Below are 25,475 nucleotides of genomic sequence, written 5' to 3' on the forward strand. Positions count from 1 at the left end.
CTATGCCCAACATCAGAGAAAACAGTTAAGTATGCCCCACCATGTACCTGAAAGGCAGATAGCTAGAGGCTTTTGCTATCGACACTAGCAAGACTCTATCTCAAACAACAACAAAAAAGTCAAATAGAGCTTTAAACCTGAATCATTTACATCTTTACTTTATAAAATGTAAAACCACTTTTTTACCCAAGACTTAAAATATAGAATTATGTAACTTCTACTTTAAACAAAATGAAAAATGTTTTGAGTATCAAACAGTATATTATCTACCTTGTGGACAGCATCTTCATCTAACACTGCCACTGTGTTAGCAATTCTTAAATGACATCAAACTAGAAGAAAAGCTGCTCCTACACTGTTTTTATTTAATAAGACAAATTTGGCACTAGACTTTTTCTAGAAATAGCATTCATAGTATATCAATATAATAGTAACATCTTGTTTTAGGTTAATGAATTCCTATTAGGAAGCAGCACTTTGGGACAGTTTTTAGTGACACTAATTTAATTCTATCATTATAGTCCTCTGACCTGCCTTAACTCCAGGATAATCTGAATTCTAGGTTAAGGAATGATTATTAGCCAAACCTGGAAACAACTACAAATTGTATTATTATAGGTAACCCCAATTTAATAGTGACTAAAAGTCATAACTGTCACCATTAAAAATAGCCATATTTCATATCTTCAAAACTATTCTATTTACAATACTTTATATAATAAATAACTTACAGCAGTATAGTAACACGCCTCAAAAAAGTTCTTTTTTCACTAATTCCTAGAGGTTTCTTGGTTACTTTCCTTCATAAAAACACATCAAATGTGAGTTTACACTATGAGAAAAACAGGATTTGAAAATAGATAGATATTTTCCATTATGGCACAAATGTTTAAGGCCGAGTCAGCACCGGAAATGTTTGGGGCCTGAAAGTATTTGTTTCCTCACATTAGTATGAAGAACTGTCTGAGTTGAGAAGGCTGAAAGGGGAGGGCAGCTTCTTCTTGACCTGAGGCCGTGCAGCCCCGACCGATGGGAGGCACAAGGTGCTGGCTGACTTCTGTCTGTTCTTTTTGGTGCCCCAACTCAGGAAGGAAAGCTTCTTGGAGATTTTCTGGGTTTTATCAGTATTGTCGTCATCATCAATGGCTAAGCAGGTCATGGAGTACGTTTTCTGCATTCCCACGGAGTATGTGGCACTCTTATTATGCTGCACATAGAAAAGAAAGAAAAAGGGCGTCAGGCATCATCAAGATAGATGATAAAAACTACGAAGTTTGGCCAGGCGCAGTGGCTCACACATGTAATCCCAACACTTTGGGAGGCCGAGGAAGGCGGATCACTTGAGGTCAGGAGTCCAAGACCAGCCTGGCCAACATGGTGAAACCCCATCTCTACTAAAATACAAAAATTAACCAGGTGTGGTGGTGGATGTCTGTAGTCTCAGCTGCTTGCGAGGCTGGGCACGAGAATCACTTGAACCCAGGAGGTGGAGGTTGCAGTGAGCTGAGATCGCACCACTGCACTCCAACCTGGGTGACAGAGCAGGACTCTGTCTCCAAAAAATAAATTAAACAGACATAATTCGGAAACTCAGGTGACCAATGCTTATATAGAATTAGGTTCTTAACACAAGGACAAACTGTTTTTCTTTTTGGAGACAGGGTCTTGCTATGTTGCCCAGGCTGGTCTTGAACTCCTGGGATCAAGTGATCTTCCTGCCTTGGCCTCCTGAGCAGCTGGGGCTCTAGGTGTGTGCCACCAGGTGCAACAAGGATAATTTTTGTTTGCTTTTTTGTTTTTGTTTTTGTTTTTTAAGACGTAGTCTCACTCTGTCGCCCAGGCTAGAGTGCAGTGGCATGATCTCGGCTCACTGCAAGCTCCACCTCCCGGGTTAATGCCATTCTCCTGCCTCAGCCTCTCTGAGTAGCTGGGACTACAGACGCCCACCACCACACCTGGCTAATTTTTTGTATTTTTAGTAGAGACGGGGTTTCACCATGGTCTCGATCTCCTGACCTCGTGATCCACCTGCCTCGGCCTCCCAAAGTGCTAGAATTACAAGCGTGAGCCACCACGCCCGGCCCAACAAGGATAATTTTTAAGGAATGTACTCAATAGTAACAATTTAAGCTTAGGAGCCACAACTCGCATTTTAAGGTTCTTCTTCTATTTGAGAAAGTAATAATACTAATGGTCACGAATATGAAAGTACAGGATGGGGCGTGGTGGCTCACGACTACAGTCCCAGCTACCTGGGAGGCTTAGAGGGGAGGATTGCTTGAGCCCAGGAGGTTGAGGCTATAGTGAGCTGTGATTGTGCCACTGCACTCCAGCCTGGGCAATAGAGTGAGACCTCTGTCTCAAAAAAAAAAGGGCGGGGGGGAAGGGAAGAGGGGAAAGGAAAGGGAAGAGGAGAAGGGAAGGGAAGAGGGGAAGGGAAGGAAAAAAAAAAGAATATGCAGTGAGCAATAGGTCTCCCTGTCACCTGGGCTTCTAGGCCCTCCATGTTATACTTCTAGAGATGATGTGCATGTACAGGTATTTCTGTATGTACATAAGTATATTACCATTCATTTTCTTAAAAGGAATATACTACACTATTCTACACCTGATTTTCTTTTTTCTTTTTTTTTTAAGACAGAGTCTCGCTCTGTCGCCCAGGCTGGAGTGCCATTTTTATCATTTTCAAGTGTAGAGTTCAGTGGCATTAACTACATTCACATCATTATGCTCCACTGCCACCATCCATCTCTAAAACTTTTTCATCTTCCTCAGCTGAAACTTTGTACCATTAAACACTCTCTACTGTTAACTTTCCAAGAATAATGTAGGATTCAAACTGGAAATCTAAGGAAGCTTGCTTTCTGAAGACTTCCACATGGGCTATCACCAGCTTCTAAGGTTTGCCTAACACTGAGATGGTTTAGTTCACCACATGTTTATTGATGGTCTACTATGTTCTGGCACTAACATTAGGCATACAATATATCGCCGCAATAGTTGAGGACATTGTTCCTAATATAAACCCTAAGAGGGGCCAGGCACAGTGTCTCACACCTGTAATCCCAATACTTTGGGAGGCTGAGGTGGGTGGATCACTTGAGGCCAGGGGTTCAAGACCATGGTGGCCAATATGGTGAAACTCCATCTCTACTAAAAATACAAAAATTAGCCAGGTGTGGTGGGGCACACCTGCAATCCCAGCTGCTCAGGAGCTGAGGCAGAAGAATCACTTGAACCCAAGAGGCGGAGGTTGCAGTGAGCCAAGATCACGTCACTGCACTCCAGCCTGGGTGATGGAGTGAGACTCCATCACAAAAAATAAATAAATAATGAATAAATAAATAAAATAAACCCTCAGGAATCTGAGTTATGCAGCAATAAAGTAGGGGGTACTTTGAGCCCCTAAGGATGGAGATGCCTCTTCCTTTTCTGGAAAACTGACCACTAACTCCACCATGTTTTACGGAGCACACACAATGTCATTTAAAACAATAATAAAACAAATAATCCTGGAGACAGATGTGAGGCCTGAAAGCATTTCCCAACCCTCAGCTGCTCAAAGTCCATTGTGTATCAAAACCACTGCCTTATAAATACCCTCAGTTCTCTTCCATCTGCCCCCAGCAATGCTAACTCGCTCATCTCCACCCTCTGCCTCCCCTAGGGCCTGTATCTGAAAGGTTGTGCATTGCTGGAGGACACTCACCAAGGCTTCCCTTGGAATTCTAACCTGACCCCAAACCTCTAATAGGCACCCATTTCCTGGCACTCTTGTGTGTCCCTAGTAATTTCATTTGCTTTTCTCCTGTATACTTGTTTCTTATCTTCGCTCTCCTGCTGAAGCCACTCACGCACCCTCCTGAAATCCCTGCCGTATACTTCATGGCATCCGTCCCCCAAGACCAAGCCCTTCTGTGTGCCTGGATCCCATTCCCTCTCTCCTCCAGGCACCCTTGCCTCCCAGATCTCTACACAGACACACACACACACACACACCCCTCTCTCTCTACACACACACACTCCTCTCTCTCTACACACACACATACCCCTCTCTCTCTACACACACACACACCCCTCTCTCTGCACACACAAACACACACACACACACACACACACACACACACTCCTGCAATGCGTACCATCACATACTTTGAAAAGCCTTTCTTGGCCAGGCACAGTGGCTCACGCCTGTAATCCCAGCACTTTGGGAAGCCAAGGTGGGCGGATCACAAGGTCAGGAGATTGAGACCATCCTGGCTAACATGGTGAAACCCGCCTCTACTAAAAATACAAAAAATTAGCCGGGCGTGGTGGCGGGCACCTGTAGTCCCAGCTACTCGGGAGGCTGAGGCAGGAGAATGGCGTGAACCAGGAGGTGGAGCTTGCAGTGAGCTGAGATAGCGCCACTCACTGCATTCCAGCCTGGGCGAAAGAGTGAGACTCTGTCTCAAAAAAAAAAAAAGTAAAGCCTTTCTTGACCCTATTCCCCTCCAGGTCCACCCCAGTATCATGCCCACATACACTCTCTCTCACTCCTGCAATGTGTACCACTACTTTCTTTGAAAAGCCTTTTTTTTTGTTTTTGAGACAGAGTCTTGCTGTCACCAGGCTGGAGTGCAGTGGCCCAATCTTGGCTCACTGCAACCTCCACCTCCAGGTTCAAGTGATTCTCCTGCCTCAGCCTCCCAAGTAGCTGGGATTAGAGGCACATGCCACCATGCCCAGATAATTTTTGTATTTTTAGTAGAGTCAGGGTTTCACCGTGTTGGCCAGGTTGGTCTTGAACTTCTGGCCTCAAGTGATCCACCTGCCTCAGCCTCCCAAAGTGCTGGGATTAACAGGCTTGAGCCAACTGTGCCCAGCTCCATTTACTATTTCTTTCCCCGCCACCCACTCCTCACTCAAATCCACTGGGGTATCCCTCTAGAACTCTTAGGACTTTATAGAGCACAGTTTAAAACCACTGTGTAGGCCTAACTCTTCCATCCTCTGGATGAGAAAACCGAGGCCCAGGGAGGGTATGAACGTGCTGAAGGTTACACAGCTTGTGAACGGCAGTCAGGGCGTAATTCCAGAGCTTGATTCCAAGCTTAGATTTGTTTAGCTAGGGATCCCCACTGTAGTCAAGAGGGTAGCCAAGGGCAGCAGGTCATCGGTTCAGCCAGAGTGCTAGGCTAAATGCTCTCTTTATTTGATTTTGTTTGAAAGGTTCAGTCACTAAAAACAGTGCTTGGCTGTCATTATCTAAAATCCTTATCATAAAAATTAATAGACAAAAATAAATTATTTTTTAAAAATTATTTTTAAAAAGCCAGGGGCTGGGAATGGTGGCTCACTCCTGTAATCCCAGCACTTTTGGGAGGCCAAGGCAGGCCAATCACCGGAAGCCAGGAGTTCAAGATCAGCCTGGCCAATGTGGTGAAACCCCATCTCTACTAAAAATACAAAAATTAGCCAGGCATCATGGTGGGTGCCTGTAATCCCAGCTACTCGGGAGGCTGAGGCAGGAGAATTGCTTGAACCCAGGAAGCGGAGGTTGCAGTGAGCCAAGATTGTACCACTGCACTCCAGCCTGGATGACAAGAGCAAGACTCTATCTCCAAAAAAAAAAAAAAAAAAAAAAAAAGAGCCAGGTACAGTGTCTCACACCTGTAATCCCAACTATTCGGGAGGCTGATTCAAGAGGGTCTCTTGAGGCTAGGAATTCAGGTTCAGCTTGGATAACTTAGTTAGACCCCGTCACTACAAAATTAGTTAAATAAAAGACAAAAGGAAATTACTTTTGGCCTGGTGCACTGGCTCATTCCTGTAATCCTAACACTTTGGGAGGCGGAGGCAGGAAGATTGCTTAAGCCCAGAAGTTTGGGACCAGGCTGGGCAACAAAATGAGACTGTCACTACAAAAAAAATTAAAAATTAGCTGGGTATAGTGGTGCATGCCTGTAGTCCCAGCTACTTGGGAGGATCTTTTTTTTTTTTTTTTTTTTTTTTTTGAGATGGAGTCTAACTCTCTTGCCCAGGCTGGAGTGCAGTGGCATGATCTCGGCTCACTGCAACCTCTGCCTCCTGGGTTCAAGCAATTCTCCTGCCTTGGCCGCCCAAGTAGCTGGGATTACAGGCACCCACCACCACCACACCCAGGGTTTCACCATGTTGACCAGGCTGGTCTAGAATTCCTGACCTCAGATGATGAGAAGGGAGGATCTTTTGAGCCCTAGAACTCGAGGCTGTAGTGAACTATGATTGCACTATTGCACTCCAGCCTGGGCAACTGAGTGAGACCCTGTCTCAAAACAAACAAAACAAAACAAAAAACAACAACAAAAGAAATTATTTGGCCAGGCATGCTGGCTCATGCCTATAATCCCAGCACTTTGGGAGGCAAGGTAGGCAGATTGCTTGAGCTTAGAAGTTAGAGAACAGCTAGGGAAACATGGTGAAGCCCCATCTCTACAAAAAATATGAAAAATTAGCTGAGTATGGTGTTGCATGCCTGTAGTCCTAGCTACTCAGGAAGCGGAGGTGGGGGGATCACTTAAGCCCAAGAGTAAAGGCCACAGTGAGCCAAGATCGCGCCAGGGCAATGAGAGCGAGACCGTGTCTCAAAACAAAAAACAAACTTTTTTTTTTTTTCTAGACAGGGTCTTTCTCTGTTGCCCCGGCTGGAGTACAGTGGCACGATCTCGGCTCACTGCAACCTCTGCCTTCCAGGCTCAAGCGATTCTTATGCCTCAGCCTCCCACGTAGCTGGGACTGCAGGTATACACCACCACATCCCGCTAATTATTGTATTTTTAGTAGAGACAGGGTTTTGCCATGTTGGCCAGGATGGTCTCCAACTCCTGGCTTCAAGTGATCCACCTGCCTCGGCCTCCCAAGTGCTAGGATTATAGGAGTGAACCACTGTGCCCAGCCTAAAAACATTTTTTTTTTTTTTGAGATGGAGTCTCGCTCTGTCGCCCAGGCTGGAGTGCAGTGGCGCGATCTCGGCTCACTGCAAGCTCCACCTCCTGGGTTAACGCCATTCTCCTGCCTCAGCCTCCCAAGGAGCTGGGACTACAGGCACCCACCACCACACCCAGCTAATTTTTTGTATTTTTAGTAGAGATGGGGTTTCACCGTGTTAGCCAGGATGGTTTTGATCTCCTGACCTCGTGATCCACCCGTCTCAGCCTCCCAAAGTGCTGGGATTACAGGCGTGAGCCACTGCGCCCGGCCTAAAAACATTATTTTTATAAAAATTAAAGACATCCTGCTGGGTGAAAAGAATAAACATCATGATCATGGTTATCATCATTATAATGCCTATTGTGAATTGAAATGTAGCTCATGTTTGGCCCTCTTGGAAGGGCTTTATGTAAACTCAGTTTATCCTGAGGCTCACAGCTATTCCCTGACTTGCTGAAGGCCACACAATGGTGGTGGAAAGCCAGGATACACATCTAGACTGTCTGAGTGCAGAACCCTTGCTTTCAGCTACTACAGCAGCCCCTTCCTTGGCCTGGTGTAAAGATGTCACAGGCTTGAAAGTCAAGCCTTTGCACCTCTCACAGGGGGCAGGGCATGCCCCATAAACTCAGGCCTCTGCTGACGGGGTCCCTACTCCAACCTTCAGTGTGTGGCTCGGCTCTTTTCTCTAACCTCCTTTTGGACAAACTTCTTTTCTGTTTCTGCTGGGGACCTTAATCACTTGTCCATAAACTCCATGCATTTTGTCCCTAAAAATATAATTTCTTATGATCCCTTCTCCCAAGATGCTCTGAGTCCCTTGACTTTATCTTCTTTTAAAATTTGAAGTATATCAGGTGTGGTGGCTCACACCTATAATCCCAGTACTTCGGGAGGCCGAGGTGTATGGATCACGAGGTCAGGAGTTCGAGACCAGCCTGACCAATATGGTGAAACCCTGTCTCCACTAAAACAAAAATTAGCCAGGCATAGTGGTGCCCGCCTATAATCCCAGCCACTCAGGAAGCTGAGGCAGGAGAATCACTTGAATCCTGGAGGCAGAAGTTGCAGTGAGCCAAGATCATGCCACTGCACTCCAGCCTGGGCGATAGTGTGAGACTCCGTCTCAAAAAAATTTTTTTTTTTGAGATATAATTCACATACATGCATAAAATTCACCATTTTAATACCCTTCTGTGGCTTTTATTTATTATTTTTGAGACAGGGTCTTGCTCTGACACCCAGGCTGGAGTGCAGTGGTACAATCATAGCTCCCTGCAGCCCCAACCTCCCTGGGCTCAAGTGATCCTCCGGCCTCAGCCTCCCAAGCAGCTGGGACTACAGGTGTGTGCCACCATGCCTCGCTAATTTTTTTTTATTTTTTGTAGAGACAAGGTCTCGCCATGTTGCCCAGGCTGGTCTCGAACTCCTGGGCTCAAGCGAACATACTGCCTCAGCCTCTCAAAGTGCTGGAATTAGAGGTGTGAGCCAGTATGCCAAAACATCAGTGATTTTTTAGTATATTCACAAAGTTAGGTGACCATCACTACTACCTAATTTCAGAACATTTCCATCCCCCCAAAAAGAAACCTTCTACCTTATGACCCTTCAGCAGTCCCTCCCCACTCCCATTGCCCAGCCCCAGCACCATCTACTTTCTGTCTCTGGATTTGCCTATGCTGAGCATTTCATATCCATGGACTCAAAATCCATTGGCTCTCTGGCCCTCTTCAACTGACTTCTGTTGCCACCTCTCCACCAAAGTGTCTCTTCATCCTGCTGCCAAATACAATAGGCACAGCTAAGCCGACCTCATTCTCCACCTCTCGACTGCATTCAATGCAACCCATCACTCTCTCACTGCAAAGCTTTCTCCTCTTAATTTGAGAGGCTCCTTTCCTCCGACATCTCTGAACTCTCCTGCATTTTCTTTGCACTTGCTTCTCTTCCAACTGATCTCTAAATGTTTAGCCCTCAGCCCTAGCCCCCTTGCAGGGAGCTGCATTTTGTCTCACAGCCTCAAATATCATCCCTGTGCAATGATTCTCAAATATTGATTTCTAGCTCTGATTTCTTCCTCGAACTGAAGACTTCACATCCAATCTCCTCCTTTATGCTTACGTCTGACTGCTAATAGCATCTGAAACATTCAAAACACGACTCTTGATTTCTCTCTCCTTCACCTCCCTCACACCCATTACCCATCATTATGAAAAATAACCAGGCCAGGCATGGTGGCTAATGCCTGTAATCCCAACACTTTGGGAGGCGGAGGTGGAAGGATCGCTTAAGGCCAGGAGTTTGAGGCCAACCTTGGCAATATATCAAGTCCCCATCTCTACCAAAAAAAATGTACAATAGGTAAATAAACAAATTAGCCAGGCTTAGTGGTACACACCTGTAGTTCCAGCTACTCAGGAGGCTGAGGCAAAAGGATTGCCTCAGCCCAGGAAGTCAAGGCTATAGTGAGCTATGATTGCACCACTGCATTCCAGCCAAACAACAGAGTGAGACCCTGTCTCAAAAAACAAAACAAAACAAAACAAAAAAACAACAAGAGAAAAAGGAAATTAAAGGTAGAAAAATAACCACTACCCATGAGATTGATCAAGCCAAAAACTGAGGCCTCACCTCCCTGTTCACTGTCTCCTTTACACAAATCATCCATAAATCCCCCATCAGCTCTACCTCCAAACTATGTCCCAGGGACACTCATGTCTCTCCAACTCTACAGCCACCCCCATCACCTCAGCCACTAACGTCACCAGCCTGGACAACTGCCATGGCCAGTCTCCGGCAGCAGGCGCCCTTCTAAAACAAACATCACACCATGCCGCTGCCCTTCTGAAAAGGCCCAGTGGCTTCCAAGCTCCCACCACTGCCGCCGAGGCCTCCTTCCTACCTCACTTCCCACGGCTCCTTTCCTTGTCCTGGTGCTCTTGCCAAAAGGCCTTCCTTTTGCCTATCTGGTAGGAGAAGCTTATTCTGCTGCAGGGGCCCTGTACCTGTAGGTGCCCCTGCCCAGAAGGCCTTTCTTATCTCTCTGCAACTGGCTCGAACCTCCTGGTCACTCTCATGTCTGTTCCAGCCTTGCCTAGATAGAGCCTCGCCTCCTCCCCAGTCATTCCACCCCATTACAGGTCTTTTTTCCTTTACAACACTTATCAAAATCCTGACCATTTATTTGCTGACTTAGTGCCAGCTTCGTGGGGCGGGGGGCAGGGACCTTACCTGTGTAATGTAAACTGGAGCTCTGACACCTAAGAGAGTGTCTGGCACCCAATTGATCCTCAATCAATATTTGTTGAATGAATAAATGAGTGTTGTTACAGAGGGAAGGTTGAGGGTACGTCATTAAGTGTGGCAAAGTACAGAGGAGAACGTCATTAAGTGTGGCATGAACCCTAGCACTTGGGGAAAATTTTAGGGTTTTTTTGCAGACAGAGTCTCACTCTGTTGCCCAGGCTGGAGTGCAATGGCACCATCTCCACTCACTGCAACCTCCACCTCCCAAACTATTCTCCTGCCTCAGCCTCCTGAGTAGCTGGGGTTACAGGTGCGCACCACCATGCCCAGCTAATTTTTATATTTTCAGTAGAGACAGGGTTTGCCTTGTTGGTTAGGCTGGTCTTGAACTCCTGACTTCAAGCAATCCACACACCTCAGCCTCCAAAAGTACTCAGATTACAAACATGAGCACCTTGCCTGGCCTCACATGGGGAAAATTAAAGGTGGTAACTGTGCAGGTGAACTTGAGAGACTCAAATGTTTCCCAAATCTCCCAGAACATGGCTGACACTGCCTCTAGGGTGTACAGAGGGATTGTCTTAACTTTCACAGGTCTTAAGCTCTTCTGTACCATTAGAATTTTTTTTTTTGTTTTTTGTTTTTTTCACTATGAGTATGTATTACTTTTGTAATTAAACAATTTGATCAGAAAAATAGATCAGTTGATTATTTTATCTACAGGATATTTTTAAAAGTTTGCTAGCAGGGTGCAGTGGCTCACGCCTGTAATCCCAGCACTTTGGGAGGCCAAGGTGAGACGATGGCTTGAGCCCAGGGGTTCAAGATCAGTCTTGGCAACACAGCGAGAACCTGTCTCTACAAAAAATAAAGAATGGGCTGGGCATGGTGGCTCACACCTGTAATCCCAGCACTCTGGGAGGCCAAGGCAGGTGGATCACGAGGTCAGGAGATCGAGACCATCCTGGCTAACACGGTGAGACCCCATCTCTACTAAAAATACAAAAAATTAGCCAGGCGCATTGGCAGGCGCCTGTAGTCCCAGCTACTTGGGAGGCTGAGGCAGGAGAATGGCGTGAACCTGGGAGGCAGAGCTTGCAGTGAGCCGAGATTGCACAACTGCACTCCAGCCTGGGTAACAGAGCAAGACTCCGTCTCAAAAAAAATAATAAAATAAAAAAATGAATAAATAAATAAATAAAGAATGAGCTGGGGTGGTAGTGGGTGCCTATAACTCCAGCTGCTCGTGTGGCTGAGGTGGGAGGATCACTTAAACCCAGGAGATAGAGGCTGCAGTACGCCATGATCATACCACTGCAAACCAGGCTGGGCAATACGGCAAGACCCTGTCTTTAAAAAGAAAAAGTTTGCCAATTTTCTCTTTGACCCAAGGTGAGCACATTACAGTGATTACAAGCCTGGGAGTCCAGTCATTTGTACCATGTTACACAGGCAGGAGACAGAGGGTCTGATAAACACCTCTGGGGCTGAACTCATGCAGATTTCATTCCACACCACTACTGACTGCCCAGGGAGGTGTCAGTGCTCACCATGGATGATGTGGAGTCCAGGAGTCTCACAACTTTCATCTCGATCTCGTCCTCACCAAAGCTCTTCAGCAGCTTCATAACCTCACTCACCGTCAGCCACTTACAATCCACAAGCTGAATGGAGACAATATAATCTCCTTCCCGGGCTCCTGCCACCTGAAAAAGTATTGTTGAAAATAAGTCAACATTTTGTTCACTCAAATCCTTGAATCAGTCCCCATTAACAAAATAAGTATTTGCGTAAGTTCGCATCAAGAAAGCAAAAATTCACTTTGGGTGGCTGAGACGGGTAGATCACTTGAGGTCAGTAGTTCAAGAACAGCCTGAACAACACGGTGAAACCCATCTCTACTAAAAATACAAAAATCAGCCAGGTGTGGTGGTGGGCACCTGTAGTCCTAGCTACCTGGGAGGCTGAGGCAGGAGAATTGCTTGAACCCGGGAGGCAGACATTGCAGTAAGCCGAGATCGTGCCACTGCCCTCCAGCCTGGGTGCAATTAAAAAAAAAAAAAAGTCAAAATTGGCCAGGCACAGTGGCTCATGCCTATAATCCTAGCACTCTGGGAGGCCAAGGCAGACAGAATACTTGAGGCCAGGAGTTTGAGACTAGCCTGGCCAACATGGCAAAACCCCGTTTCTACTAAAAATACAAAAATTAGGCTGGGCCAGGTGGCTCACACTTGTAATCCCAGCACTTTGGGAGGCCGAGGTGGGCAGATCACAAGATCAGGAGATCAAGACCATCCTGGCTAACACGGTGAAACCCCGTCTCTACTAAAAACACACAAAAAATTAGCCAGGCATGGTGGCACACACCTGTAATCCCAGCTACTCAGCAGGCGGAGGCAGGAGAATTACTTGAACCCAGGAGGTGGAGGTTGCAGTGAACCAAGATCGCACCACTGCACTCCAGCCTGGGCGACAGAGCGAGACTGTGTCTCAAAAAACAAAAACTAAAACTAAAATTAGCTGAGTGTGGTGGCACATGCCTGTAATCCCAGCTACTCAGGAAGCTGAGACAGGAGAGTCACTTGAACCCAGGAAGCAGAAGCTGCAGTGAGCCCTGAGATCGCGCCACTGCACGATCACGACTCACTGCAGCCTCCACCTCCCAACGTCTAAAAAAAAACTAAAAACAAAATAAAGACAGTAAAAATTAATCCTTTTCTTTTAGGGAATGTAGCACCCATGAGGCCTTTCACATCAAGTCAGGCCTTTGACATGGGTGAACCCGCCCTAAATTCAATCACCCAGATATCTGTATTTGCTGCCAACCAAGAAAAGCATGTGCTTACTGAGGCAGAGCAGTAAGGATCCAGGAAGTGAACCTCAACGGGGGCGTTCCCTCTTAAGGTGAACCCCAAGTCCCCTTCTTCTGCGGTGAAGCAGATGCTTCGAGGAGGCATCCACTGCTTGTTAGCCAAAAACACAGATAAGGGGCCCTGTGGAAGAGATCATCGTTAGGTGTAGGATTTGAAGGCTGGATCAGACGCTGGAAAGCTAAAGGGAATTTTGCCTGCTGTCCTTGAAGATCTCACTTGGCCTTGTTCAGGGACAAATGACACATCTGGGGGCATACATGCTACAGCAGTCATGCGAGAACCTGGACAGCCATCTTCTCAAACATACCCAATATATTTTCAATAAAATTATCTTTTAGACATTGTATTAATTATCTTTTTCTTTTTTTCTTTTGAGACATTGTCTCGCTGTATCACCCAGGCTAGAGTGTGGTGGTGTGATCTCAGCTCACTGCAGCCTCTGCCTCCCGGGTTCAAGTAATTCTCCTGAGTAGCTGGTGGTGAGAACCACCATGCCTGGCTAATTTTTGTATTTTTAGCAGAGATGGGGTTTCACCATGTTGGCCAGGCTGGTCTCAAACTCCTGACCTCAGGTGATCCGCCCCCCTCAGCCTCCCAAAGTGCTGGGATTAAAGGCGTGAGCCACCGCATCCAGCCAAAATTATCTTAAATAAAATCTCTAATATAAACAATTTAAAACAAGGCATGTCATGCCTGTAATCCTAAGCACTTTGTGTGACCAAGGCAGAACGATTGCTTGAGGCCAGAGGTTTGAGACCAGCCTGGGCAACATAGCAGGAACCATTCTCTACTAAAAACATAAAAGAATTAGCCAGGCATGGTGGTGCACACCTATGGTTCCATCTATTCAGGCTGCTGAGGCAGGAGGACTTCTTGAGCCCAGCAGTTCGAGGCTTCAGTGAACTGATTGTGCCACTGCACTCCAGCCTGGGTGAAAACAGAGTTAGACCCTGTCTAAAAAAAAAACAAAAAACGGAAAAAAATCTCAGGTCAGGCGTAGTGGCTCATACCTGTAATCCCAGCACTCTGGGATGCCTAGGCAGGAGGATAGTTGGAGCTCAGGAGTTTGAGACCAGCCTAGGCAACATAGCAAGACCCCATCTCTACAAGAAATAAAATTTAGTTGGACGTGGTGGTGTGTGCCTGTAGTCCCATCTACTAGGGTAGCTAAGGTAGGAGGATCGCTTGAGCCCAGAAGGTTCAGGCTGCAGTGAGCTATGACCATGCCACTGTAATCCAGCCTAGGTGACACAGTGAGACCATATCTCTAAAAAAAATTTAAAAATATTTTAAAAAATTTCAAATAGACAATACCTAAAAACTACTTTTAAAATATGTTATGGGGCTGGGCACAGTGGCTCAGGCCTATAATCCCAGCACTTTGAGAGGCCGAGGTGAGGGGATCACTGGAGCCCAGGAGTTCAAGATCAGCCTGGCCAACATGGTGAAACCCTGTCTCTACTAAAAATACAAAATTAGCTGAGCGTAGTGGCACAGGCCTGTAATCTCGACTACTCGGGAGGCTGAAGCTGGAGAATCACTTGAACCTGGGAGGTGGAGGCTGCACTGAGCCGAGATCGCACCACTGCACTCCAGCCTGGGCAACAGAGTGAGACTCTGTCTCAAAAAACAAATAAATAAAAATAAATGAATAAAATAAAATATGCTATGGTCTGAATGTTTGTACCCTCCCAAAGTTTGTATATTAAAATTTTATTAATATTTATTAAAATTTAAAATGTATATTAAAATCAATGTAATTATTAGGAAGTGGGGCCTCTTGAGAGGTGATTCAGTCTTGGGGTGGAGCCCTCAAGAATGGGATACATGCTTTTAAAACAGGCCCAAGGGAGCTCATCACCTTTTCTGCCATGAGGACACAGGTAGAAGGCCCCACCTATAAACCAGAACATGGGCCTTCAGCAGATACCAAATCTGCCAATACCTTGGTCTTGGACTTCCCAGCCTCCAGAACTGAGAAATATATTTCTGCTGTTCATAAGCCACCCAGTTTGAGGCATTTTGTTATAGCAGCCCACATGGACTAAGACACCATACTCGCCAAAGTGAAGAGCTGCCCCCTTAGGTCATTTATGTAGAGAGCTTTCAACATACCAGCTTCTAGAAGAAGTCCGTGACTGTCAGCTTGGAGAACTGGGGTAACATAATGTCAACCTCTTGCTCAGTTTTAGCTAGAATAGAGGATGAGAAATGGGAGGATAAATGTTTCTGTAATTGAAAGTGATCCTTATAGCCCGGTGTTGTGGCTCATGCCTGTAATCCCAGCACTTTGGGAGGCCAAGGCTGGTGGATCAATGAGGCCAGAAGTTCAAGCCAGTCTGGCCAGCATGGTGAAACCCCGTCTCTATTAAAAATACAAAAATTAGCCAGGTATGGTGGCAGGCGACTGTAATCCGAGTTACTTGGGAGGCTGAGGCAGGAGGCTCACTTGAACCCAGGAGGCAGAGGTTGCAGTGAGTTGAAGTCTTGCCACTGCACTCCAGCCTGGTGACAGAGTAAGACTCCAGGGGGGAAAAAAAAAAAGAAAGTGATCCTTGGGAAGGAGACAGTACAGAACTTTCTCTTAGTCACACATCCTTCCCCTCGGTTTAGACAAGTAGTACAAGAAGATGGAACACAGCTCAACCCCCGACCTAGGTTGAACTCTACCTTCCATTTGGGTACCTCCTGTGAGCCATAGGAGGTATAACTCATTCCCGAGCTGGGACCAAGGAGTGATAACCAGACACATTCCCATGGGGTTTCCTGATATTTAAGGGGCTTAGTGGGCTTCTCTGACACTGATAAATCCCTAATGAGGAGGCTAGGCACGGTGGCTAATGCTTGTAATCCCAGCACTTTGGGAGGCCGCGGTGGGAGGATCATCTGAGGTCAAGAGTTCAAGACCAGCCTGGCCAACATGATGAAACCCCATCTCTACTAAAAACACAAAAAATTAGCCAGGCGTGGTGGCACGTGCCTGTAGTCCCAGCTACTTGGGAGGCTGAAGCTTGAACCAGGGAGGCAGAGGTTGCAGTGAGCTGAGATCACACCACTGCACTCCAGCCTGGGTGACAAGAGCGAAACGACCTCTCAAAAACAAACAAACAAACAAACAAAAAACCTATTGAGAAGTCATCTATGTTTCAAGTGTTATTGTTATGGAAGTTCCATGCCTCACTGGACACAGTCCTGGGATACTGAGCTTTCTGTTTTCAACATTATTACTATTTTGAGACAGGGTGTCGCTCTGTCGCCCAAGCTGGAGTGCAGTGGTGCGATCACAGCTCTCTTGCAGCTTGACCTCCTGGACTCAAATGATTCTCCTGCCTCAGCCTCCCGAGTAGCTGGAACTACAGGTATGCACCACCACACCTGATGAATTTTTTTAAAAATTTTTTGTAGAGATGGGGTCTCACTATGTTGCCCAGGCTGGTCTCAAAGTCCTGAGCTCAAGTAATCCTCCTGCCTCGGCTTCCCAAAGTGCTGAGATTAGAGGTTTGAGCCACCGTGCTTGACCTTTTCATTATTAATGTGGTATGAGGATTTCCCAGTGAAAAGGAGGTTTGCCAAATCATAACCATTGACAGCTACATACCCCCAGCAGCATCTTCACAGCACGCTCAGACTACCCTTAACATAAGGCTGGTCAATTTCTAACAAAGGATCCCAGGGCAGGCTGATTCTACACGAGAACAAATAGCATAAAAAGTGTATCTAGGCCAGGTGTGGTGGCTTACCCTGGTAATCACAGCACTTCAGGAGGCCAAGGCAGGCGGATCACTTGAGGTCAGGAGTTCAAGACCAGCCTGGCCAACATGGTGAAACCCCATCTCTACTAAAAATCCAAAAATTAGCTGGGCGTGGTGGTGGGCGCTTGTAATCCCAGCTCCTCGGGAGGCTGAGGAAGAAGAATCACTTGAACCCGGGAAGCAGAGGTTGCAGTGAGCCGAGATCATGCCACTGCACTCCAGCCTGGGCAACAGAGCGAGACTCCATCTCAAAAAGAAAAGAGAACTCCAGGGCAAAATAAGCACCTCGGTCCCTGCCCTGTGCAGCCCTCCTTGCGCCAAGCACACAGCAAGGGCTTGCTCAACCCCCACAGGCCAGGCGTACTCTTTCCGCGGCACAGGCACCCCCACAGAGGGAACACAGTCTAGGTTACTCACCAACAACACTGGGGGCGTCGATCAGGTTCAGCAGGTCATCATCCTCCTGGTGCTGGGCGTACGTGAGCCGGGAGTGTTCCTGTGCCGCACACAGCACCTTCTGTAGCACGTCAATGCTCTGCAGCTTCTTGCAGATGCTGGCCTCCCGCACTGACTCCTCGTGATGAGCCATGGCTCTGCGCAGGTGGGACTTCCCTGCAGACGGAAGCCAACACCCACGTGACTTGGAGATCCACCAAACAGAGCATAAGGGCCCAAGAGGCAGCCCAAGAGGTTGGACGTTCTCTTTTCTAAAGGATCTGCCTGGATAGCTAGAGCCCGTGATACCCTACCTTGTTTTAACCTGAGTGACTCTCTCCCAGCAGAGAGAGCCGGACAGACTACATTTTAGTTTCTTCACTTGCAGCCCCCTTTATCCCCCTTAAGGGAATAACTAGTGTAAGCTGACTCCAAGCACATCCAGGAATGCAAACTGCTGATAAGATACTGAGGCAGGCTGTACCAGCAGCTCCTGGGGATGTGCTCAGTGGCAGGTACCTAAAGCCCCTGCATTTATCTCTCAGTGATAGTTTAAGCCCCTGCACCTGGAACTGTTTATTTTTTGTAACTGCTTCTATAACCAATTACTTTTTTTAACTTTTTGCCTATTCTGCTTCTGTAAAATTGCTTCAGTTAAACCCCCCTCCCCTATTTAGACCATAGTATAAAAGAAAATCTAGCCCCTTCTTCAGGCCCGAGAGAATTTCGAGCATTAGCCATCTCTCGGTTGCCGGCTAATAAATGACTCCTGAATTAGTCTCAAAGTGTGGCGTTTCTCTACAACTCGCTTGGTTACAACAAGCCTTTTATTAAAATATTATTTTATTTCATTTTATATTTTATATTTAGAGACAGGGTCTCACTTTGTTTCACATGCTGGAGTACAGTGGTGCAATCATGGCTTACCACAGCCTCAAACTCCTGGGCTCAACTGAAATTCCCACTTCTGACTCTTGAGTAGCTGGGACCACAGGCATGCACCACCACACTTGGATAATGTTTTCTTTATCATTATCATTTCATTATCATTGCTATGTTGCCCAGGCTGGTCTCAAACTCCTGGCCTCAAGCAATCCACCTGCCTTAGCCTCCCAGAGTGCTGGGATGACAGACGTGAGTCACTGCGCCCAGCCCAAGCCTCCCTTAAATGCGTATGTAATAAGCTCACTTGTGTCCATAAGATGTTCACTCAACAAATATTTACCAAATGTGCTGGGCACTAGAGATAAAGCAACGAGTAAACAAACTGCCCCCACATTCATGGATTTTACATGTAGTGGTTGAAGACAGATAACTAACAAGACAAGAAATATGTAATGGATGGGGTGGTGATGAGGTTATAGAGAAAAATAAAGCAGGGTAAGTGGAGATGGTAAGAGAAGACTGGGAATGGGGTTGTCCTATGATGGGTGACCAAGAAAGCCTTTTTTTTTTTTTTTTTCTTGAGACGGAGTCTCACTCTGTCACCCAGGCTGGAATGCAGTGGCACAATCTCAGCTCAGTGCAACCTCCGCCTCCCAGGTTCAAGCGATTCTCCCACCTCAGCCTTCCAAGTAGCTGGGACTACAGGCACACACCACCACATCTGGCTAAGTGTTTGTATTTTTGGTAGAGATGGGGTTTCTCCATGTTGCCCAGGCTGGCCTCAAACTCCTGACTTCAAGCTATCCTCCCACCTCAGCCTCCCAAAGTGCTGGGATTGCAGGCATGAGCCACCACACCCAGCCAAGGAAGGCTCTGTGATATGGTCCTTTTTGAGCAGAGCCCTGATGGATGTGAAAGAGCAGCAGGTGCGAGGGCCCTGGAGCAGGGGCACGCACAGGTGTTCCAGGGCAAGGAGGAGCTAAGGTGTGCCTGAGGGCAGGGAGGGCGGGAGAGAATGAGTGCAGGGAAGGAGCAAGGCCAGATCATGGCGGATCTCACGCGTGCGAGATGAGGGCTCTCACTCCTGTTCTGCGTGAGATGGGAGCCCACTGGGGTGTGAGCAGGGGACTGATGTGATCTGGCCTGCATGACCAGACTCTGAAGGGGCAGCAAGAAAACCAGCTATGAGGAGGGCAAGCCACGTGACCGCTCTGGGTCTTAGTTTCCTCAGCTGTAAAATGGGGATGCCATGAGACCCACCTCATAGTGTTGTGTGGGGTTTAAGTGAGTAAATGTTTCTTACATAAGCACTGTACACATGTGGCTTCCACCAGGGCAGCAGGGTTAAAGTGGCCAGATTTGAGTGTGTCTTCTAGGTACAGCCAAGGGGATTTGCTAATCAAATGTAGGGTGAGAAAGTAAGACAAGAGGTTAGGTGTGGTGGCTCGTGCCTGTAAACCCAGCACTTTGGGAGACAGAGGCAGGAGGATCGCTGGAGGCCAGGAGTTCAAAACCAGCCTGGGCAACATAGTGAGACGGCATCTCTACAAAAACCTTTTTACAATATTAGCCGGGCATGGTGGTGCATGCCTATAGTCCCAACTACTCAGCAGGCTGAGGCAGGAGGATCACTTGAAGCCAGGAGTTCAAAACCAGCTCGGGCAACATAGTGAGACCACATCTCTACAAAAACCTTTTTACAATATTAGCCGGGCATGGTGGTGCATGCCTATAGTCCCAGCTACTCAGCAGGCTGAGGCAGGAGGATCACTTGAAGCCAGGAGTTCGAGGCTGCACTGAGCTGTGATTGCACTACTGCACTGCAACCTGGGGGACAGCAAGACGCTGTCAAAGAAAGCAAATGAAAGAAAAGGAAAGAGGAAAGGAGGGAGGAAGGGTAGATGGGGAGGAGAGAAAGAGAGAAAGAAAGAATAAAGGAGAGAGAGGAAAGGAAAGGGAAAGAAAAGGAAAGCAACAAGGAACAAGAAAAGGAGAGGAGAGGGGAGGGGAGAGGGGAAGGGTGAGGGGAGAGGAGGAAGAATGAGAGGAGAGGGGAGGGGAGAGGAGGAGAAAGGGGAGTGAAGGGGAGGTGGCAGAGGGGAGGAGAGGAGGGGAAGGATGGGAAGGGAGGGGAGGAGAGGGAGGAGGGGAGGGGAGCGGAGGGAGGAGGGGAGGGAGGAGGGGAGGGGAGGAGAGGGAGGAGGGGAGGGGAGGAGAGGGAGGAGGGGAGGGGAGGAGAGGGAGGAGGGGAGGGGAGGAGAGGGAGGAGGGGAGGGGAGGAGAGGGAGGAGGGGAGGGGAGGAGAGGGAGGAGGGGAGGGGAGGAGAGGGAAGAGGGGAGGGGAGGAGAGGGAGGACGGAGGAGAGAGGAGAGGGAGGACGGAGGAGAGAGGAGAGGGGGGACGGCAGAGAGAGGAGAGGAGGGGAGGGGAGAAGAGAGGAGGGGAGAGAAGGGGAGAGGAGGGGAGGGGAGGGTAACAGATGGGAGGGAAGAGGAGGGGAGAGAACGGGAGAGGAGGGGAGGGGAGCAGAGGGGAAGAGAGGAGAGGGGAGCAGAGGGGAGAGGAGGGGAAAGAGGAGGAAAGAAAAGAAGAGTGGAGAGTGAGTCCAAGGTTTCTGGCCTGAGCACCTAGAGGGGTGGGAGTTGCCATCACTGAGATGGGGAAGCTGCGTATGTGTGCGTGGGGACAGATCAGGGTGGTGGAGGTGAGGTCTGCACATGGGAAGAGATATTCAAACTGAGACATGGCAGAGACCAAACCAGGACACTTCATTACAGTCATTAGGTGTTCTTAGTAATTCAACCATGCATAAGGAAATCAACAAACATCTCCTTCCCTGTTAGCATGATACAGGCCACCCTGTGGATGCCAAGGGAGATGGTTAAAGTCCTGGCTCCACAGTGGGAGGCCTGGGTGCTATGGAACCCATGAGAACACAGCCTGGGAAGCCCTCTGAGGCTCAGGACTGCACCTCATGACTTCTGAACCCAAAGTGGCCACGATGACTTGGAACAACCCCCTCTCCCGGGCCCTCTTCAGGGACCTCTCTGTGGCTGTCTGGGAGCAGGACCAGCTGGGCACCAAGTGGGACCTGCATCTGGGTGCAGAGGGACACGCACCCAGCTGTCGGCACTGCTGATCATTCTTCAGTGTGGCCAAGGGTGTCAGCCCCTCTGGCATGTGGTCGTAGAGCTGGGACAGGCACTTCTCCTGGTGGTCCAGATCCGTGCCTGGCTTCACTGCAAAGAGAACCACAGGTTAAATCCCCTCTCATGGACCTGGCCACAGACCCACATAGAGATTTCTCTTTCTACCATGTCTCTAGTTTCCTTTCTTCTGCAGTTTCACAAGGCATTTGGGATCATGGCTCTCCTTTCTGCCCCTGGACACACCCCAGGCAGTCTGACCCTCAAGCTTTTTTTTTCTTTGAGACAGTCTCACTCTGTCACTCAGGTTGGAGTGTGGTCTCACTCTGTCACCAGGCTGGAGTGCAATGGCATAATCATAGTTCACTGCAGCCTTGAACTCCTGGGCTCAAGTGATCCTCCCACCTCAGCCTCCTGAGTAGTTAGGACTACAGACATGCACCACCACACGCCAGGCTAATTTTTAAATTTTTTTGTAAAGATGAGGTCTTGCTACATTGCCCAGGCTGGTCTCAAACCCCTGGGTTCAAACGACCCTCCTGCCTTAGCCTCCCAAAGTGCTGGGATCAAATGTGTGAGCCATCATGCCTGGCTACCCCGAAGCTCTTGCTCATTGGAACCAGTCATGCTCCAGAGGTTCAGAATTTTTTTTTTTTTTTTTGAGATGGAGTTTTGCTCTGTCACCCAGGCTTGGGTGCAGTGGTGTGATCTTGGCTCACTGCAACCTCCACCTCCCGGGTTCAAGTGATTCTCCTGCCTCAGCCTCCCGAGTAGCTGGGATTACAGGCACGTGCCACTATGCCCAGCTAATTTTTCTATTTTTAGTAGAGACGGGGTTTTAGCATCTTGGCCAGGCTGGTCTCGAACTCCTGACCTCATGATCCACCCATCTCGGCCTCCCAAAGTGCTGGGATTGTAGGTGTGAACCACCACACCCAGTGAGGTTCATAATTTGACCCTGAGTCCCCACACGCTACCTCCTCTGACTCACCCACCACACAGAACCTCCTAGCATAGCCCAGACCGTCATGCCTGGCCTGCACCCCTCTGCAGGCCTGCACACCTGCAGCACAGCCCCTTCCTGCTTCAACCACACCCTCCCTGGTGCGTGTCCTGCTCTCAAACTTCATAAAACCACTCTCCACTTCCCCAGCACCCTCGGCCTCTGTTCCTGTGCTCAGACACTTTACTCCCTCTAGGCTGACCCTGCCCTCCTGTGCAGATGGAAAAGTTGAACTCAAATGTCATCGCCTCTGAGAAGCCATCAATGACTGCACCATGGAGTCCACCTGCTGCTGCATTTGTGTCTCTGCAGCAATCACCAAGGCACTATATGATATTTCTATTTATTTCCACATCTTGTCTCGCCTAATAGACTATATAGTACTAGGAGTGGTGGCTCACACTTTCAGAGAACCTACAGCATATAAAGCATTATTGAGCTTTGCATACAGGCCCTTCATTTTCATGACAGCCTGTGAGGTAGATTCTCTCCATATACCCATTTTACAGATGAGAAAATCGAGGCAGAGGACAGCTAAGTAACTTGCCCAAGGTAATACAGCTTATTCATGGCAGAGCTGAGATATGAACCCAGGAAGTCTGGCTCCAGAGGCTGTCTTTTTAATTCCTTGGGAGGCTGCCTGGATTAGTACTCATTAGATCAAAAATCCCTGGCCAGGCACCGTGGCTCATGCCTGTAATCCCAACACTTTGGGGAGGCCAAGGCAGGACAATTGCTTGAGGCCAGGAGTTTGAAACCAACCTAGGCAACATAGTGAGACTCCATCTCTACAAAAAAAATTTTTTTCAATTAACTGGTGTAGTGGCATGTGCCTGTAGTCCCAGGTATTCAGGAGGCTGAAGTGGGAGGATCGCTTGAGCCCAGGAGTTCAAGAAGGCAGTGAGCCATGATCATACCACTGCACTCCAGCCCCATCTCTAAAAATAAATAAAATTAAATAAAATAAAATTAAATTCTGATCATCACAGATTTTTTTTGCATTAATTTTTATTTTATTATTATTAGTTTTTTTGAGATGGAGTCTTGCTCTGCTGTCCAGGCTGGAGTGCGGTGGCACAATCTCGGCTCACTGCAACCTCCACCTCCCCAGCCCAAGCCATTCTCCTGCCTCAGTCACCGGAGTAGCTGGGATTAGAGGCACGCGCCATGCCCGGCTAATTTTTGTATTTTCAGTAGAGACAGAGTTTCACCATGTTGGCCAGGCTGGTCTTGAACTCCTGACCTCAAATGATCTGCCTGCCTTGGCCTTCCAAAGTGCTGGGATTACAGGCATGAGCCACTGTACCCGGCCTGCATTAATTTGGATTCTTTTAAAATATTACCTTAAAATGTTACTTATCTTGATGCCAGCATTTTTGGCATTCCCTTAGATTCTAGATTCCAGGTGAAAATTCATCCTCTTGCACACAGGCAGAATTAAAGGTGCCTCCTCTTCCTCCCTCTAAAGAAGCTTATAACCCCTAACCCCGCCATGGCCTGTGCAGCAGCTGCCTCAGTCATGGGTCATTCTCATCCTCTGCCTTCAGCCTGTGAGCATCTCCAGGGAAGGCAGTTAGCTCTCACTCAGCTCAGAATCGCCCCTGGGGCAGCTGGACCACAGCCCTGGCCAAACCCCCAAACCCCACAGGCCTTACCCTGGTGGTCGTTGAGGAGGATGGCAGTGAAGTAGTGGGCCAGGGCCACGTAGTGCTGGGCCTTCACGCAGGCCAAGCTGGCCCAGGTGTAGGGGATGTTCTCTTTCACTGGCGCCTGGCTCATGGCTGCATGCAGCTGTTGGTAGACCTCTCCCACCTGAAATAGAAGGGGCATTGGGAAGGGGCAGCCCGGCACAAGGGCCCTCATGAACCCATTTGCAGAGAAAGAGCCCTTTCTTCTTCTCATGCAACAGCCCCTGCCAGGGGCTGCTCCAGAATCTGGGAGCAACTCCAAGCAACCCCTCGTTCTGTCATTGTCACAGTTAACAGGGGGATCAGGCTGTTGTCATTATGCTGGTTTTTAGGTTAAGCTGCAGATGGAATCAGTGATCCATATCTGAAACACCAACACTTGCCAAGAAAACTCAAGCCAGCAGTACTGGCTGGAGCTGGCACAATGCCCAGGTCACAGGCAAGCTCCCGTTGGAAGGCCCCGCTACTTCCAGTGCTCCTGTGCCAGCATTTCCTGCCCACTCCCCAAAGTCACAGGAACCAGGGAGTCTTACCTTGGCAGCCTCCTGAGCCACCTTCACCAGCATGAAGAATTCATTCCGGATCCCAGGAAGGCTGATTTTCTCAAACACGCTTTCTTGGGCTTGTGCAAGCATCATTTTGACAAGCACGCTGAGCATGGCAGGGCTCATGTCGTAACTTGGAGTATGGGTAAATGTCTCTTTCAGGTAGTTTAAAACCCCTAAAAGTGGAAAATGTTTTGCCCATTAGTTCGGGTTTACATTTACTTCATCACGTTGCTGTAGAGAAAGATAGGAGGCCAGGTGCGGTGGCTCATGCCCATAATCCCAACACTTTGGGAGACCGAAGCAAGCAGATCACTTGCGTCAGGAATTTAAGACCAGTGTGGGCAACATGGTGAAACCCTGTCTCTACAAAAAATACAAAAATTAGCTGGGTGTGATGGCGTGCGCCTATAGTCTCAGCTCCTCTGGAGGCTGAGGCAGGAGGATTGCTTGAGCCCAGGAGGCAGAGGTTGCAGTGAGCTGAGATCTCACCACTGCACTCCAGCCTGGGTGACGGAGCAAGACTCTGTCTCAAAAAAAAAAAAAAAAAAAGAAAGATAGGAGAAAAAAAAAAGAACCAGTGTCCTACAACATATTAAAAAGTTTGATTCTCAATTATATGGTCCAGCATTTCCACTCCTATGATATATATCCCCAAACAATTGAAAGTGGGGGCTTAAATGATACTTGAACACCCGTGTTAATAGCAACATTATTCACAAGAGCTTGACAGACATCCATGAGCAGTCGAATGATTAAACACAATGTGGCCTATCCATACAATGGAATATTTTTCAGCCTTAAAAAGGAATGAAATTCTGACATATGGTACAGTGTAAATAAGGGCATTATGCTAAGTGAAACAAGCCATTCACAAAAGGACCAATATTGTAGGATTCCATTTAGATAAGGTACCCGGAATAGTCAAATTCACAGAAACAGAAAGGAGA

At 47.9% G+C, this 25,475-nt stretch overlaps 1 protein-coding gene across 1 annotated transcript in view; it reads right to left on the minus strand.

The window, feature by feature from the left end:
- Positions 1–629: 629 nt before the first annotated feature.
- LOC101152972 (rhophilin-2-like) overlaps positions 630–25,475 on the minus strand; it is a 48,698-nt gene continuing 23,852 nt past the window's right edge. The window contains 8 exon segments of the mRNA XM_055364173.2: positions 630–1,207; positions 11,748–11,903; positions 13,044–13,190; positions 15,186–15,262; positions 17,240–17,434; positions 21,263–21,382; positions 23,948–24,104; positions 24,514–24,701. Of these exon segments, the coding sequence (XP_055220148.2) occupies positions 947–1,207; positions 11,748–11,903; positions 13,044–13,190; positions 15,186–15,262; positions 17,240–17,434; positions 21,263–21,382; positions 23,948–24,104; positions 24,514–24,701 (1,301 nt within the window). The 3' untranslated portion in view covers positions 630–946.

This window comes from Gorilla gorilla, chromosome 16 (assembly GCF_029281585.2).
Source record: "Gorilla gorilla gorilla isolate KB3781 chromosome 16, NHGRI_mGorGor1-v2.1_pri, whole genome shotgun sequence".
In the NCBI taxonomy this organism is placed as follows: Eukaryota; Metazoa; Chordata; class Mammalia; order Primates; family Hominidae; genus Gorilla; species Gorilla gorilla.